This window comes from Tenrec ecaudatus, chromosome 6 (genome assembly GCF_050624435.1).
Source record: "Tenrec ecaudatus isolate mTenEca1 chromosome 6, mTenEca1.hap1, whole genome shotgun sequence".
NCBI classification, from domain to species: domain Eukaryota; kingdom Metazoa; phylum Chordata; class Mammalia; order Afrosoricida; family Tenrecidae; genus Tenrec; species Tenrec ecaudatus.
The window spans coordinates 31,777,735-31,795,638 of NC_134535.1; the positions used below are offsets into that span (position 1 = coordinate 31,777,735).

Genomic DNA, 17,904 nt, shown 5'->3' on the forward strand with positions numbered 1-17,904 from the left:
GAGAACGATATAACAGTTTTCTTCTATAAGGAATATAGCTTAGGAAACCCATTTTGCCAATTTTACCCTGTCCTACAGGGTCACTGACTTGAAACTGCCAAAACTGCAATAGATGCTTTAGCTTTAACCCACACACTCCTTTCCTACTTCAGTGAAGTCTGTAATGAGTTAACTCTCTGGCATGATCTTGAGAAACTTCATTACTCTTAAGTGGCAAATACTTAGACAGTAGTTAGATGTTTTCCTTTAGTTGTTAGGTCAATATTTTTGTTACCACAAGATTTTAGAGAACAAATCAGGAACTGCTTGTTCGGGTAGTCATTTAGAAAAGTTTTTCAACTGCACTCAATTCAATTTCTGGAACAATGGTATTATCATTGTGGTTTAAGCATTTAATCTCCCACCACCATCCATCAGTAGAAAACCTTTTCACTTTACAGAATGCTTTTTCAAAAAGATCCCTCCACCAGAAGAGTAATCAAAGGGTGGTGGTAGTAGGGTGTTATTGGAGAGTTGAGTAATTAGCTTAGCACATTGCGGATGGATCCAGAGTTTACTCGTGTTTCATGTGCTATTATGGATGGATCGTAGATAACTCGTGATTTCTACACGCTGTCTTCAGATGCCATCTGCCTGGATATATTTTAACTACTTAGTCTATTTAGGTGTTTACATCAGTAGTGAATGTATCAAACTCGACTGTCTTCATGTTACAAATAAATATGATAAAAAGTTGATGAGATGTAAACCCATTTATGGTTCAATGCAAAAAACAACACAACCTAACAGCCAAAAAAATACATGGCCACTTGGGTAAGTTGGTAGAAAAAAATCCAGTCTTTAATGTGATAAATTGTTGAATTAAAAATTTATTTGAAATGTAAACCACTGCCCAATTCAAAATTTAAGAAGTTATTTTAAAAAAGATCCCACTAACAACCCAAGTACATGGTATTGATTTGGACTCACAGTGAACCTTGATGACAGAGAAGAACTGCTCCTTAGTTTCAGAGACTAAGTCTTTATGGAAACAGACATTTTCCTTCCATTATTACTAAAAAGGAATTTAAACATGTAGGGCAATGGGGTGAGAGTGGCCCTTCCAAAATGAAATATATTACTAGTGAATAATGCACAGCAGAACTAACTAATCAATCATTTGGTTGTTTTAGGGATTCTGTGATCATACAGAAAGGAGACTGTTAATGGTGATTAAAGTGCTAACTGGAAGCAGGGGGTATGGGGCCTATAGTGACTTGCTCAGAAAAACAAAACTAACAAAATATGTAGAATGAATAACTAATATGAAGTCCAAAAGCTTTTTATTGAAAACCTAATCTCTTAGTTTTCAGATATTAGAGACAGACATTAACATGTACTACATGAAATGTCAGGTGTTCTAAAGAAAAGTAAAAACATTGTGTTGGGCTGGTTCATACAGAAAAATAAAAGCATTGACGCACACACAGATATATGAAATAACTCATATATGTATATATCAAGACGTAGTTTTATATCCTAGCCCAGTCCAACTCAAGTCCATTTACAATGTTGGCCAGGCCCTCTTCAGACTCCTGTAACTTCAGGCTGATTGCTCAGAAAGGTGATGCGGGAAGTAGAGAGATCACAAGTGCAGAGTTGTGTGGATCCAAGGTTGGTGGAAGAAATGATAGAGCACCAGCTGTTCAGTAGCCCACATGGAGGCAGACACAGAATCCTTCCCTCCCAGCGAGGAGGAAGGTGAAGGGCAAGAGGGTGGGAATTTCCAAGTGTCTCTTAAAAAAAAAGGCCATACCCAAAGGAGGCATCATCAGGCCATGGACTGATTGACAGGTTAGACTCTAAAGACTCAGAGTCACACAGGTGCAAGTAACAAAATTGAATGCCACAATTATAAATTGAGGTGAAGCAAAAATTAAACAAAATATGGCCCATTGTCTTTTATCTTGTGCTGTGATGTTATTTACTCATCTTCTTAAAAACTCATCTTTTGAGGCTATAAACTGCTCAAACAATTCAACTACAGCTTCTTTATTTGTGAATCTTTCATTGCATATGGTCACTTCTTAGTGTTTGTAAAGGTGGTAATGTGTTGGGGAGATAGCAGCTGAGTGAGATAAGTGTGGCAGATTTTCATAACCCAGCTCCATTAATTTTGGAAGAGTGGTGTGAGACAAGGATGTGCAGTGCAGTGGATCATTGTGGCTCTTCTACCCATAATTTCTGTAGATTCCACCAAAAGACCTGTTCCTGATGGGTCTGAGTAAGAGAAAGTAGGGAAAGATACTGATAAGATTCAGTTGTGATTGTTAATAGGCTTCATTGTGATTTTCATCTTGATGGTTATAAGATGAGCTATCATAGATGTAGGAGGTGGGTATTTTACTACCAGCAAAAGAGAAGAACCAAGAGTGGAATACGTCCTTTGAACACCAGTACTCCTGTGCTTTGAACCGCCTTGATCCAGGAGACGGCCGTGACACCTGAGGAGTGGCAGAGGAGCAGCAGTGGAACCAGAGCTTGAGACAATACGATGGACTTCCCAGCTCACAGAACAAGTAAAGCTGAATGTTTCGGGACAAGAAACTGGCTTGTTCAGATGGTGCCTGGCTATCAAAAGATGTAGCATCTGGGGTCTTAAAGGCTTGAATTTAAACAAGCGGTCATCTAGCTGGGAAGCAACCAAGCCCACATAGAAGAAGCACACCAGCCAGTGTGATCACAAAGTGCTGACCAGATTATGTATCAGAAGACCGGAAACAAACAATCTTATCAATGCAAACGAGGGGGATGGAGTGGAGACCCAAAGTCCATTTGTAGACAATTGGACATCCCCTCACAGAAGGGTCACATGGGACGATTCAGTCAGGGTGCAATATAGCAATGAAGAAACACAACCTTCTAGTTCTTGAATGCTTCCTCCCCACCTACTATCATGGCCTCAGTCCTAGCTTACAAATCCTATTAGACCTGCTGAATGTTCATTGGTATAGATAAGCGCTCTCAACACATATTATCCAAGGCAGAGAAACTTCTCAGAAAGAGGAGAAAGGGGGAACAGATCACAATGATGAATACATACCCCCACACCACTAACCCCTGAGGGGAACAAATAATTTTCTCCTTTCTGATGAAACTCAAATGGCAGGAAAGTCGTACCTCCAAGTATGGAAAGAGATACTCGTAAACCTTCTGCAAGATTTCATACTGTTTGAGGGTTGCCTTCCACCAATTCTTTCAATCAGTGTTCATTTATATCAGATTCTAGTTTTTAAGTATGGTGAAAGGACACAAGCCTGATTTTAAACCATACATGATTTTCTACTGATTTTAAACCATACAGAATCTCCTTGTTCTGTTTAAATGACTGCATCTTGTCCTATTTAAAAATTCCAAGTTATGAGTTTGGAATTCACATTCCTCATAATGTTAGCCATAATTAATTATGCTCCACTGTAAAATACTTTTACATAGTAAATAAAGCACAAGCAAACATATTTCTGGTATCTCTGCTTTCAGCATCAGCAATATCCCTCATTCCACATCCTTTTCTCAATCTGGTTTTAGTTTCTGGCAGTTATCAATAAACTGCTACAACCATTTTACACATGGGGGTACCCCCCCAAAACCTGATGCTCACTTTATTTTTTTAATGTGAGGAGGAAAGTGAATTTGGCGTTTGTTCTACCAGGTCATACTGTTAATCAAACTCTCTACTAAGAAGTTCTGAAAATATTACGAAACAGTGTGCGACATAAAAGGTCTGATCTGTAGCAGACGAGGGACTGGTTTTGCCACCATGACAATGTACCTACTTATGTAGCCATCTCAGTGTGTCAGTTTTGGGCAAAAAAGAGTAGGCCTCTCTTGCCCCAGACACTTTACTCACCTGACCTCACTCCGTGACTTCTTTTTATTTCCGTGATTAAAAAGGGTCATGAAAGGAAAGCGATTTGATGACAAGGTAGAAGAGGTGAAAAACAAGGGAGGTGCTGCCAGCTATCCAATGTTTCCAAGAACTGAATCACAGATTTGACAAATGTATTACATGTAATGGAGAGTAATTTAAGATAAGGTTGTTTTGTAAAAAAAAAATTAAATACATAGCTTTGAAAAATAAATCCAATTTTTTTGGGGGGGTACCCCTTGTAAATCATCTCCAGCAAGACTATTTGTATGCAATATCAATATTGTTTGATAGTTTCTGCATTCTATTGGGCCATCTTTCTTTGGAATGGCACAAATATGAATCTCTTCCAGCTGGTTGGCCACCTGTCTTCCAGGCTATGTGGCATAGATGAAGGAGTGCTTCAAGCACTGCATCCTTTTGCTGAAACTCCAATTGGTCTTCCATTACATTCTGGTGCTTCCTCAAGCTCTCAATACTTACAGTGCAGCTTGGACTTCTTCCTTCAACACCACTGGTTCTTCATCATTTGCTACCCTCTGAAATGGCTGAACGGTCAACTAAACTGCAACTAAACCTTGCAACCCAGTGAACCAAGTATCTGTAAAATGAGAATACTCCATTACACAGATGGCTATGCCTGGTAGTATGCACAAGAACTTTAGTTCTTAACAGTACTAACTTTTGTGCTGAAAACAGTTCCACTTGTATTACATTGTCTTGCCACCTCATCTTACACTGTCTCTGCATCCCTTCAAGATGAATCTGTATTTTCAAGGTGTTTTCTGTGCTTCAAAATACGTTCTCTCTTGTATGACAGAACAGTATGAAAAGCTTGACTTTAATACTGCTATCTTTTTATTAAGAAATTGAGAATCAGATCATTTCGGAGCTAGAAATTACGCAGGGCAATAAATAAGTCACAGTTCTTTTCTTTACAGAGGAAACTGTGGATCAACATGGTTAAGTAATTTGCACAGGCTTTCGTGAAGTAGTTTTGCCCAGAATTTCACTACTGACTTCCAAATTCCAGGGCGATGTCCTGTTTCCTGGAGATTGGTTGCAAAATGAAATATATACATAGGTACCATATGACTAAGAACAGCACCTTTTAGAACTGGTTAGGAGACTGGCTCTGTTTGTTTACAGGTGTGGCTTTGAATACATGATTATGCTTCACAGCCTGTTCTCTCCAAAATATATTCAGGATCTGTGGATGATGAATGCATACATTTGATGCTTAATATTGAGTGTGCAAATATGTCTCATTAGGACACACTTGAAGAATTTCCTTCAAACACAATTAATTTTCATGTGATTAAATTCTGAATTTTTTTTCTTTTTTAACAGATGTACATTCAGGGAAAATTACTATTTGCCAATTTCATTTTCAATGGTTATAGCACATCTGCTGGAGACCTTCAAAAACAAATTCTGAAGACAAGAAATGACTACCATTTGGGATATTTCCTACCCAGTGATTTTAGAGTCCGGTATAGTAACTGAAAGCATTCTATCTTTTATAATTAGTAAAACTCAAAGGTGAAGCATCAGCAATTGCCTTATTGCCTTGTCTCAAACCTTTTCTGTTAAGAGGTGGCTTGTTTATTTTAGAGAGGCTCACTGTTTAGTTTAAGGAAGGCATTAAGTCCCCAGAGCCATTTTGAAAATTTCACAAAGGTTCGTAGGAAGTGTGGGTAAGCTGAAATTAAAACAGGTTACCTACAAATAAGCCATACATTTACACAGGACAACGTGGAACACATAGGATGGTAACGTTCCTCTCAGTGTCAGTTTATCTTTTCTGTCAGGGAGGTAATATAAATTAAAATATATAGAGATGTGACAACATGATTAGAATATATCCAAATGGTTGATAGTCACTGGGAATGTGAAATGGAAAATTTTGATTTAAGCTATTTTTTTCCTTAGATATATTATGTAAGGTACTTGAAGGACCAAATAAAACTTAAGATTAGGAAAATAAAGTTTTCCTAGACAATTGCTTGTCTTCTTTGGTATGTTAATAAATTCTGGAGAAAATATGATAATGAAAGACAAATAGAATGAAGAGGGAAAGAAAATAATTTTACTGGTTGGCTATGTAACTCACATTGTAAAAACCACACGAAAAGCACTCACAAAAAAAAACAAACTTTATTAGAGACTTCGTAAAAACGGAAGAGAAACAATAGTGTAGATACAAATAAGTCTACTGTTGGCTCCTGTAAAATCCTCTATAGTGGACACACATTCAATGTGATAAAATACAGCAAGAGATTAAAGAAAAACATTATACTAAAGAAGCTTAGATTTTCAAGTCATCAGGAAGGATAGGAAATATATTATTCTAATGCATAAAACACAAGTGAGCCAAATATAAAAATTGAATCATTTCTGAAGGAATACTCTCAAATCACACTTTAAAAAATACAGCATATATATACTTCAAGAAGCTTCTTCAGTGGAGGCAAATTTGAAAAACTCATTAGGAAAACAAGCGTTAGCTCTGTACAACAGCTCCCAGTTTCCTATTTTTGGTGTTCATAATTAACAGTGTTATTAAAGGAGGGTACAAAGGCCTCCAAAAGAATTATACTGAGAACACTTATTATCCATACACACATTGTGAACCCACTCATTTCAGGATACATCAAGAAGTACAGTTATATATGCTCACATATGGTTTCACCGACACTAGACTGGTGGGTGACAATTTTGTGTTTTAATGTTTAGGGAATGAAAACATTTTCCATTCTCTGAATAAAAGAAACTAAATATAAGGCTCATCTATTTAATTCCATATAACTAATCGTTGAAAAATCAATGAGAACTGAGGCATAAATTACGAGTGAATTTACAAGACAATAAGAGTCATTTAAATCAATGTGTTTTGGTCCCATTTTTTTTTAAAAAAGGAAGCAAACCTCAAAGATCATGAGATCCAAAGTCCACTGCTTTATCAAACAATATATACATGTAGTGGTATGCGTAATGTCTAGATTTATGCAAACAGGGAAACATTGTATAAGGAAAGCATTGAGATAGGAAACAAACCTAAGATGACCTGTAGTACAAAAAGTAGAAGAATCCATGGGAGTGAAGGATTTATGTGATGAAGACAGAACTAACTCTAGCATTAAGTTCTGCACAATAAGCTTCAAGAGGATTACAATCCTGTTTTTTCTTTTTTTTTACAATCCTATTCCAAAAGATAACCCACTGACCTGTTTTGCTGCTGTGACAGGCTGGGGCTATGACACTCCCTTCTAGTCACTGACTGGTCTGCAGTTACTTCAAACATAGTATAAACCTGGTGAAGAACCAGCATTATCAACAGTATACATTTGTGCTGTGTAACTATAGCCTTTAGATTTAGGGTCCTGTCTGCCAAATTAGTAGGGGGGAAATGTATATATATGACTATGGCAATGTCAGATTAGAAATGGTTAAGAAGTGAGATCATGTGATGAACCAACGAGGTTAGAATATTTAAAAATCCCAGAGCAGCAGTGAACAAAAAGATGCTAAAATTCTTAGTATGCAAAACTCTGATATAAAGTGTGGGTGTAGACCCATTTCCCCAAACATCCTGCTTTTTTTCATCAACCACAGCAGATTCTCAAATGTAGTCTATAATGAAGATAATTAGCAATGGTATAGCTACAGATAAGGCCAAGGTTCTTCATAGAGCTGAACTTCCAAAAAATTAGCACAATTTGGCAGATTCCATTAGAGATGAAGAATATATATGTATTTCCTACCCACCCTGCTTCTTGACCCCAGAAACAAGAGTTGAATAGCACTGAGCACCGGAGGCAGAAGAAAAGACCACTGCCCTTTAGAAACTAAACAATTCAGTTAAATGAGACTAATATAATATTGGGTAAAATGTTTTTGAGAAGCAGAAAAATCATTAATTTGAGAGGAATCTCCCTACTACCCAGTGGCTAAGTTGCTTCAGCTAAAATTCGTGATCTGATAGTAAGTCACAAGAACAATTCTCCTTATTAGTAATTAATAATAACCATATAGAAATTTCTATTGTGAGAAATTATTATAATGTCAAAGTCTATAGAGATTCTATTTTGTCACAAACTGTTCTTCCTCAAATCTTGGAAGAGTATAATTCTTGCTAAGATGTAGGCACACATACAAGAGTTCTGGCTCTTGGTGAACATCGGGTGTCTGGTCAGCTTTAGCGTATCATCCTTCTTCACACTCTCCAGGTTCCAGGACTGATGCACGAGTTAAGGTTGGTTCTAGGATAGGCCCAGGGGCCTGGTTTGATCTGGGATCCCTGGGACCATACCTAGAACAAACCCAAACAAAACCAAATTCCACAGGAGTGCTTTCAGCTCCAGTAGACTTCTGGGCTTTTCACTGATAGGGCTCTCCAGGGCTGTTCCAGGAGCACGGGGCAGCCTTTAATGGCGGGAGTGACATTTGTGGAGCCTGAGTGCTGCTAGCACTGTGCCTCAGGGAGCATCATTCAGTCATAGGCTAAACAGAATGTACAGGCTGGTGAGATAAAAGTACAAAAAATAATTTATGGAGGTAATTTAAGAATTTGCTTTGGAAAAGGACAGGTAATTTTTTAGGAATTATAAAAGACCAAGCTGGTAAAAGACAAGTTTTGGTTTAAAAAAATGTACCACAGTAAAATAAACTCAATGGTAAGTAGCCAACTTTTAGGAAATGTTATAAAAATGGAAAAAAACCCTAAAAATAACAAATAATAAAATGATTCTTTAGATGCTCTTAAGATAACTAAGAAAAGTATATTTCTATAAGCATATCCCATAGATTATATCCATTCAGCAAGTAGTGGATAAATTACACTAATTTCACTGCCACAGGTGAACATAAATTTAAATGGAGAGCTTTTAAAAATATATCCATTTTAATTTATTACATTTTAGGATAGTTACAATCAACCCCTCCTTATTCATGTCAAACTTTCATATGAACCTAGAATCATATTATCGACAGTTACAGTAAGTGCCTGGGTTATGAATGTCTGAGTTAGACAACTGGTATTTGTCCTGTAATGTTAGGTAAAGTTGCCCTCACTTGGAAATGACTGCGCCAGCTCCTACTACCAATACATTCCTCCTCATCATCACCTTCACTTGCTGCCCATGCCGCTTTTCAATCAGTAAAAAGGCAAGCTTTTTCTTGTACTTCTCCAAAAACTCACTGCTGTAGTCGATTCTGGCTCATACGAATGCACATGTTCAGACTTACCCACTGATTCAATGAAAGGACACGCAGGAACGGCTCTTGTAACCTGGGCACTGCCTGGGCACTGACCAGAATCTTTCTTCTCACAAATGATATCCAAAGAGGATTTTTCTCTTTGTACCACTAACGCGGATTCAGCATCTTGACTATCTCCTCTGAAATGACAATCTCAATTCCAAAACTTGCTTAGGTGATCTAATTTTTTGTGTGATTAAATTACCCACTGGCATGGCTAACTGAAAGCTGACTATGAGGCATGGCAATTAAGATAAAGAGATTAATTTTACAATTACCTTATCTATGAAAGAAGGATAAATCATCTTACTTTCAAAAACACAATCAGCCTGTTGATAAAACTAAGTTGCTCAATGATCGATATCAATAACCTTGGCATGCTTTCAACATGCATTTCCAGAAATTTAATGACCATAAAGATGTCTTAAAAACTAGCAAAATCAAAGAACTGTGAGCTTAATTGCCTAGAGTTGAAAAGTCTTATTACTTCTCAGTTCCTCTCATACCAATGAAAATGTTTCCTTATTTTTCAAACCTCAATCTAGTTCTTTCTGAAGATGAAGACTATTTCTCTCTGAAAACAAAGCTAAAAGACAAACATCAAAAGACCTTGTCAAAGTAATTCTTAGAACCACGAGGTCTCCAATTCAAACAAAAGATACAATTAAAAATACTTATGTGGACTGGTTTTAATCGGAGGCAAGACATCAGAGCATAAAACTAACTCAAGACAGGGCATACACAGCGTCCCTGATGGTGCAGCACTTGGCCATTAAGTGAAAGGTGGTTGGTTTGAACTCACAAGCTGCTTCAAGGGAAAGAGCCGAGATCTGCTTCTGTAAACATCTAGTCTCTGAAGCCCTGGGGGCCAGACGTTCTACTGTCCGACCAGACGCCTGGGAGTTGGGAGTGACAGTGAGTTTGGCTTGGATTTTGTAGAGTATAGAAACAAAGTGGCTCTTCTGATACAATAGCAACTCTTCCATAACTCTATTTTAGGTGCAAGTATCTACTCCAGTAACTTCACTTATTTTAAGGAAAGCAATGAAGCTGGGAGTAAATATTAATGATCGAAATCCATGCACTTAAGCATAATCAATTTCATTAGGTCTTCATTTTGAGTCAATGTACTCTAATTTACACACAGTTCTAATTAGCTTAGTCATCTGGTTTTCAAAACCATAGCAGATTAGGAGCAACATTATGAAGGTGGAGAAAAGTTAATGCTGCAGACATTCTTAAGCAAGTAGTAACATGTATAGAGGAACCAGAAACAAAGACATAAAAGCTTAAAAAGTACAGAACAGAGCCATCCACCAGAGGAAAGAGCTAAGTCCAACTAGTCAATCATCATTAAAGTACTATTAGCAAGTCCAACTAGTCAATCATCATTAAACTACTATTAACGATCATTTTGAAAGATGAAATGAATTTCACAATTATTTAAAAAACATACTAATACATTCGTTTCATAAAGATTTCCTCCAGAAATTATTCCCAAAATGTTGAGGGTTATGGAGGCTTAACCTTTACAGAAAATTGTAATGTCTGGAATGACTCATTCACATCCTGTTTCCCCCTCGCCCCACACCAAATATTCAGGTAGCCAGCTATGACTAACTTAGCCATTCATGGTTAGCCTCAAACCAACAGTTTGAGGATGAACAGCATTGTAGTCTCAGTTCACGTGCTTTAACTTTAAAAGCTGCATCCCAAACTAAGAACAGTGAACCATAACAAAATCTTTAACATTTTCCTGATACACAATGGTCTGCAAAAAGATGATGGTCAATATTTCTTTTAAAGGCTAAATTAATTCATGCAGAATCCTAGAAGTGTGAATATATAAAAATGGAATTAACACTTTGAAGACATGGCAATTAGATACCCAACGGACTATTTTAGCACGTCCTTAGTAAAGAACTAAGAAGTCAGCAGTGTGGTTAGCAGCTTTACTGGAGCCACAAGTCCACCCACTTCGCCTTCTCTCAGTCTACTTACTCTTCCTTTAGAAAGCATCCTAGCACCCTGGGCAATCTGGTTTCCTGGGCCACTGCAGATTAGAAGCAGGCAGGTACATAAGACAGCAGCAAAAAGTGACGGCTGATTATAAGACAATGGAGAAACTGAAAAACAGAACTCATGTAGTATAGTATTATGACACTACAGCCCTCAAAAGAAAACATTAAAATGACAACAAACATACTTTAGAAAAGGTGGGGGGGGGAGAATATTTTAGAAAATTTCTTGAGCTATTAAATTTTATGATTAATTAGATTGGTCTCAGTCACTTGAAAAATTAACTGACATTAGATTGTGCTATGGAAGGATTTTTACAACCCCAGGAACTATGCAACCATCTAGGCAGTAGTACAGAAGTACTAAATGCATTATTAGACCAATTAACTGGGATGTCCCAGAGAGCAATGATTCTAAACCTCCAAACCAAGGAACCAAATCCTATCAAGTGTTTGGTCGTATATATGCAATGTCAGTAGCTATTTTTCTTTTAAGTACAACTTTCACACAACTTTGCCAATTCAATTTTTTATAGGTTTTAACTTATTGACAGCAATTAAAATAGCTGGACGTGTAACTGAAGAGCTTGGTCAATGTGACTTTCACATCAATGCTAACTTCCCTTTTCCACTTCCTACCACTGGTAACGACTAATAAAGTTTGGGCTTTTACATATTTACCCTTTTATGATTGAAGTCATACCCTATTTGTCAGATTGGCTTTTATTTTGCAAAGTATGAACTCTCTAAGCTCCATCCCAACTGTAGCGTTTATCATAATTTCATTTCACTTGTTGGTTGAGTAGTACTTCATTGTATGTGCACATCACATTTTGTTTATCCATTTATCTTCTGATGAGTACATAGATACTTTCCACTTTGGACAAGGTGAATAGTGCTCAAATGAAGACTGGTATACCTATCAGTCTCTGCTTTAAAGTCTTTTGGAAATATATCAAGGCATGGAATTACTGGGTCATACGATAGTTCTAATTTTAGTCTTTTGACAAATTGCTACGTGATTTCCCACAACAGCACGTGTCATTTTGCATACCAGCAAGAGATAAGAGTTCTAATTTCTCCCTATCCTCTTCAACCTCTGTTACTTTCAATTTTAAAAAATTTTAGCCATCCGAGTAGGAGTGAAGTGTTCTCTCCCTGTGGTTGCATTTGTATCTCTCTGATGGCTAATGATGCTGAGCATCTTTTCATGTATGTGGTGGCCATTTGAATGTTCGCTGGTCCATTCAAGCCTTTGACCATTTTATAATTGGGTGATTATTCTTTTAGTTGTTCAAGATGTCAAAATTTTATGTTTTGGGTATTAGAGTCTTTTTGCATATATGGTTTCTGAAGATATTCTCCCAAATCAGTAGTTAATCTTTTCACTTTTCTGATGGTCTTTTGATGAACAAAAGTTTTTACTTTTTGAGGACCATTTATTTATTTTGTCTTACATTGTTCTAAGCCTGACAGTGTTGTCCTTGCATGTTCTTATAAGAATTTCATGGTTTCAGTATGCACATTTAGGACCTTCATCTTTAAAAAATGTTTTTGTAAATGAATGTGAGGCAAGGATCCTGTTTTATTTTACGGAGTGGAAATCCAATTTCTCGGAGACTCTTCTTTTCCCATCAAATAAGATTTCACAACCTTGTTAAAAATCCGTTGACAACTGATGTGTGGGTTTACTTTTGGGCTCTCGACTCTTTCACTGGTCTAGGTGTCTCCCGTTATATCCGACCAGGCTACTTTTGTTACTGTAGTTGCACAGTGCATTTGAAAATCATGAAGCGTGATCTTGCCCTTGTTCCTTTTCAACATTGTTTGAGCTAGCAGAGGCCCAATATTATTCCATATACAGTTGAGAATTGGTTTTTCTGTTTGTATAAAAGAACCTGTTGGAATTTTGACCAGAATTATGTTTAACTGATAGGTCTCTTTGGGTAGTATTGACCGCTTAACAAACTGAAGTATTTTAACCCATGGAGCGCCTTTCCATTTATTAAACTTCTCTTGATTTCAGCAGCGTTGTATAGTTTTCATTGTGTAAGTCTGTAATGTTACTGGCTAGATTTATTTCAGGGTATTTTACTTTCTTGGGTAGTATTATAAATAGAACTGTTTCCCTAAGTTCCTTTTCAGATTTCTTACTGCTGATAATATGGAAATTCCATTGATTTTTGTTTACTGACCCTGTACAATAGCTTTGCTAAATTCCTCTAGTACCTGTGGTAATTATCCTGTGTTCTTAGTAATTTTCTATATATAGGACATCATCCATGAATAAAGATACTTTAAGTTTTTCTTTGTAATTTGGGTATCATCTATTTCTTTTTCTTGATTTATTGTTCTGACAAAGACTTCTAATACAATAATACTGAATAGAAGTGGCAGGCACTCTGTTCCCAATTTCAAAAGGAAAGCTGTCTTGCTCCATTAAGTATAATGTTGGTCTTTCTTAGATGCCCTGAGTCATTCTTAGGAATTTCCCTTCTAGTCCAATCTTCTGTAGGACTTTCATCAAAGTGTTGGGATTTTTTCAAATGCTGTTTCGGTAAGTAGAGATGAGCATGTGGTTTTTATGATCTGTTGATATTGTGTATCACATTAATTGATTTTCTAGTGTTGGATCATCCCTGCATCCCTGAAAAAAATCCCACTCGTACAAATCTTTTAATATTCTGTTGGATTCTTCTTGCAAGTATTTTGTTGAGGAGTTTTGCATATTTATTTCTGTTCTGATCTTTGCTATTTCCTTTCTTCTCCTGATTTAAACTTAGTTTTTATATAGCCTTAAAATCATGTTTTAAAATTTCCTTAGTAATTTGTCTTACATACACAGAGCCCTTTTTTGTCTCCAGTAACTTAAGAAATCAAACTTGAGTCATTGATCAGTTTCCAATGAAATATATTTAGAGACTATAAATACAGTTAGTCTTAACAAGGACTTATATTATGAAGTCATAAATACAGATAACTTGTGAAAAGCAGAGAATAGCAACCAAAGACCAGTAAAGTCTGAAAAGAGATGAGCCAGATAGGTAGTGTTTCAATGGAAGCTGAAAAGAGAATTTAAGGCATGATGATTATTATCAGATTTACTTTCATGATTTTCTTAAGTGTTGGCCGAGGGTAAAAAGGTCTTGCTTTCAAAAATGACCTAGCCTCTCATAAGCATTTTTATGGTAAGCACTAGGTCTATCCTAGTAAAATAAACTATGGAAATGTTTATAGCAAGAGTACCAGGATGTCTACTCTCGATGAGAAGTTTTCTGTCAAAATAATATTGTAAAGTTTGGAAAGCAGAATTATAAATTTTTCTGATAAGATTTGTTCTGTACAGAGAGCTTTTTCTGGATACAGGATAGTCATTAAAGAACTGATAACACAAATAAAATATTCCTAGAAAAGCAACACACAAGAATATCTATTTCTATTCAATAGCCTATTTGCTTTAATTTCCTAAGGTATTCATAGCAAGAAAATGTCCCAGATAAATGGTTAAGATTTTCCTGTGTGTAAACATTACATAGGTCTCATTCTAGGAGCATCCACTAAGAACTACTCAAGTAGGTCTTGAATCTGCATTTTAAAATACCACTCCTCCAAGGTTATTTTGATGGAGTTGTTGCACTGAAACAACTGATGTAGGATATATGAAGGGAATGAGTCAAGGACAATTAGGTTCACAGGGAAAATATTTATCTTGCAAATCTTTTCAGCTATTAGAGTTTTCATGGAACTAAGTAAGCAATAATGAGTAAAGTAGATCAGTCTAGAATATTTTGTACACCTGTATAAACATTCTTAGTCATTAAAAATTAAATAAAATTGGTTTAATGCTATGAAGATATTTCCCCCTAAATTAAATTGAATAAAAAATAAAATAATGAAAATTATTAAACTGTTTTTTCCTGTTTAAGAATACTGGCTAAGAAAAAGATGACCAAGTTTTCCATAAGTATTTCTTATAAGTCTAAAGAAAAAAAGGAATTAGTAAACTAAATAAATTAAAAACTGAGCCTAAGTATAAGTATTTAAGAATTGTTCAATATAACAATCATTTTTTCCTCTTGAAATTTAGCTAAATGTTAAGCTTGCCCTATTTTAATGTATTGATTCTTTGAGCTTAATTACAGCTGTCAAAGAATTTTGACAACTCGAAAAATTACTCATAAAACAAAGATTTTGACTCATTATATAAAGCAGAACCAAGTTGTTTTTTTTTCTTCAGATAAAAAGTCCTTTCCTTAGATCATTAAAAGAAAAAAAATTCCCTTCAATTATGCTAAGAATACATGAGTTTACTTACCTAAAGTTTTCAACTATAGAAATTCAAATGTGTTTTTAAAAAGCCTTTCAATGATCTAGATTCATCATGTAATGTCCTTTCCAGGAGAGCAGCATAAATTAAGTTAATCTGACATTCACCACAAATAAATTTTGTCGGTGCATATGAGCCACAGGCTTCAAAAACTGGATACTTCTGAAAATACCATTTTTGAAAATGCAACCATAAAACAAAATACCTAGGATTATATGAGTTGGACAGTAACTTCCTCTTAGTAGTAAATAAAGTACTGAGGAAACAGGATGATTTCCAGGAAGTGGACAGGATGTTTTCCGAGTCTCCAAGGTAGATAGGATTAGGAGCTGCCCGGTTGTCTTGACTCTGAATGGGCTCTAATTAATCCAACGACTTGTCTGCAAGATTGAGGATAGAGCATTGAACTATAAAGACCCCACTTTCAGATGTGGAAGATGTGATAAACACACGTAAAAATTAAAGTGGTCATTCTTAAAAACTGTACAAACCTTTTCTTTGAAAAATTATTAGGACATCTTAAAATCAACCACTGAATACACACATATAAAAGCAAACCTAAGAAGCGTGTTATGTACTTTTGAAACAATTTTTTCGTTTCAAATTGCAGCACACATTGATTGTAATGAATTCATTTTTTTAATTCAGAACCTTTATCTTTGTTTTATGACTGGTATAAACAAGGAAAATACAAACGGCTTGTTATTAACAGAATAGCAGCAGTTACTCACTGCAAGGGTACAGTAAAAAGGAGTCATACTAAATGATCATGTTTTTATTCATCACCTTAAGCTAGCAAATTTAGGCAAGAAGTGAAAAATTCATTTCTTATTAGAAGTACTTAAAGAATTCCAAGATTGATTGAGCCACAAATAAGACAGCAGGTTCCTCAGGAAAGCCCTTACCTTTTGCTTACTCGTCTGAAAGATCTGCCATGTATACCTGACTACTGTTTTCAGAGCAATTGTTCAGCTCTTCCTGTGAATGCCTATCTGAGGTGTCTATGTAAACTTACACTCATTGCCCCACTCCAGTGAAATACCTATAGTGCCCAAGCTAAGATACTGTCCTTCAGGTCAACCTTGGCTCTTCTTCTTCTTCTATCCCACTGTTACTCTTTCCTGGTGTTAGCTGCTCTTCATCCTCCTCTTCATCACCAAAAGTCTGTTCCTGCATGGTGGTAAAGGAGAGGGATCTAGCAGCTACTTCTGCAGCGAGGCCGGATGTGAAGTTAAAGTCAGATGACAGCTGTAACCGGGCCAGCCTCTGCTTAATGGAGGGCTGTAGTGAGTCCCTGGGAGTTGGCTGGGTGGTGGCTAGCTCCCCTACATCTGCCTGTGGAGATTCATCTTCACTCTGACACTGGTAACACACACTTTCTTCAGCTCCTGGGAGGAAGGCTTCATTTGCAGATTTGTCTTTATTTTCACTCTCTAGAGGGTTTTCACAGAAATACTCAGTCCTATTTATTTCACTGCTAGTTGTGGAGGGTCTACTATTTTCCTCTTCAGTATCATTTTTACCAACTTTTCCCATATCTGAATTCATAGATGACTCTGAATTACTTAGGGGTTCCACTGGGTCAATAGTAGACAGGGATTTCAACACAGCTTCAAAGGGGGAGGAAAAAAGAAAAAGAAAAAAAATAACTAAGGACCTAGCAATGATTTAAATTTCTAATTTAAATTTACAGCAGTATTTTTCCTGAATGATAAACAAAATCTAAAAACTTTCCAGTAGAAGCAATATAAATTTCTAAAGTGAGGGAACTTTATAAGAGATAAAACACCTAAGATATGAAATGAAATTAGATTCTGATGAGGGCTTTTCAAACACCTGACATATTATTTTACTTAAAATATAAAAACAGTACCGAACCAGTAACATCACCTAAGAACTAGTTAGAAATGCAAATTTTCAGGACGCACTCCAGATCTCCAAAAACTCTCTGTGACTGACTCAATTCCAACTCCTAGTGCTCTTACAGAAAGGAGCAGGGCTGCCCTGTGGGTTTCTGAGGCTATACACCTTTACAGGAGCTGAAAGCCTCGCCTTTCTCCCATAGCGTGACTAGATTCCAACTGCTCACCTCCTCACCTGTGGTTAGCAGACCACTACATCATCTGGGCACCTTATCCCAGGCCCACAGACTTGGAAATTCTGGGGTCAGGTAAGTGTTTTACAAGCTCTCTACATGATTTTGATGCATATTACAGTTTGAAAACCATTGGAGGAAAGAATTAGTGGCATGGTTTTCTCGCTAAGCGGTCAGACAAAAGGCTTACAGTAATACAGATAATAATCCCATCTTCAACACATATATTTACAAGTTAAAACAACATGGGAAAAATGCATTTGCAATTCAACTTACTTGCCAACCACCTAATAAGACC

At 36.4% G+C, this 17,904-nt stretch overlaps 1 protein-coding gene across 7 annotated transcripts in view; it reads right to left on the minus strand.

Moving 5' to 3' along the window:
* Positions 1–6,042: 6,042 nt before the first annotated feature.
* Positions 6,043–17,904, minus strand: part of VEZT (vezatin, adherens junctions transmembrane protein) — an 83,024-nt gene continuing 71,162 nt past the window's right edge. For 6 of the 7 annotated variants that reach the window (XM_075551159.1, XM_075551156.1, XM_075551155.1 and 3 more), the window contains exon 12: positions 6,043–17,121. In XM_075551159.1, coding sequence (XP_075407274.1) covers positions 16,583–17,121 — 539 coding nt within the window. In that variant the 3' untranslated portion in view covers positions 6,043–16,582. The remainder of the gene's footprint in view (positions 17,122–17,904) is intronic. The other variant, XM_075551162.1, reaches the window with a different exon arrangement.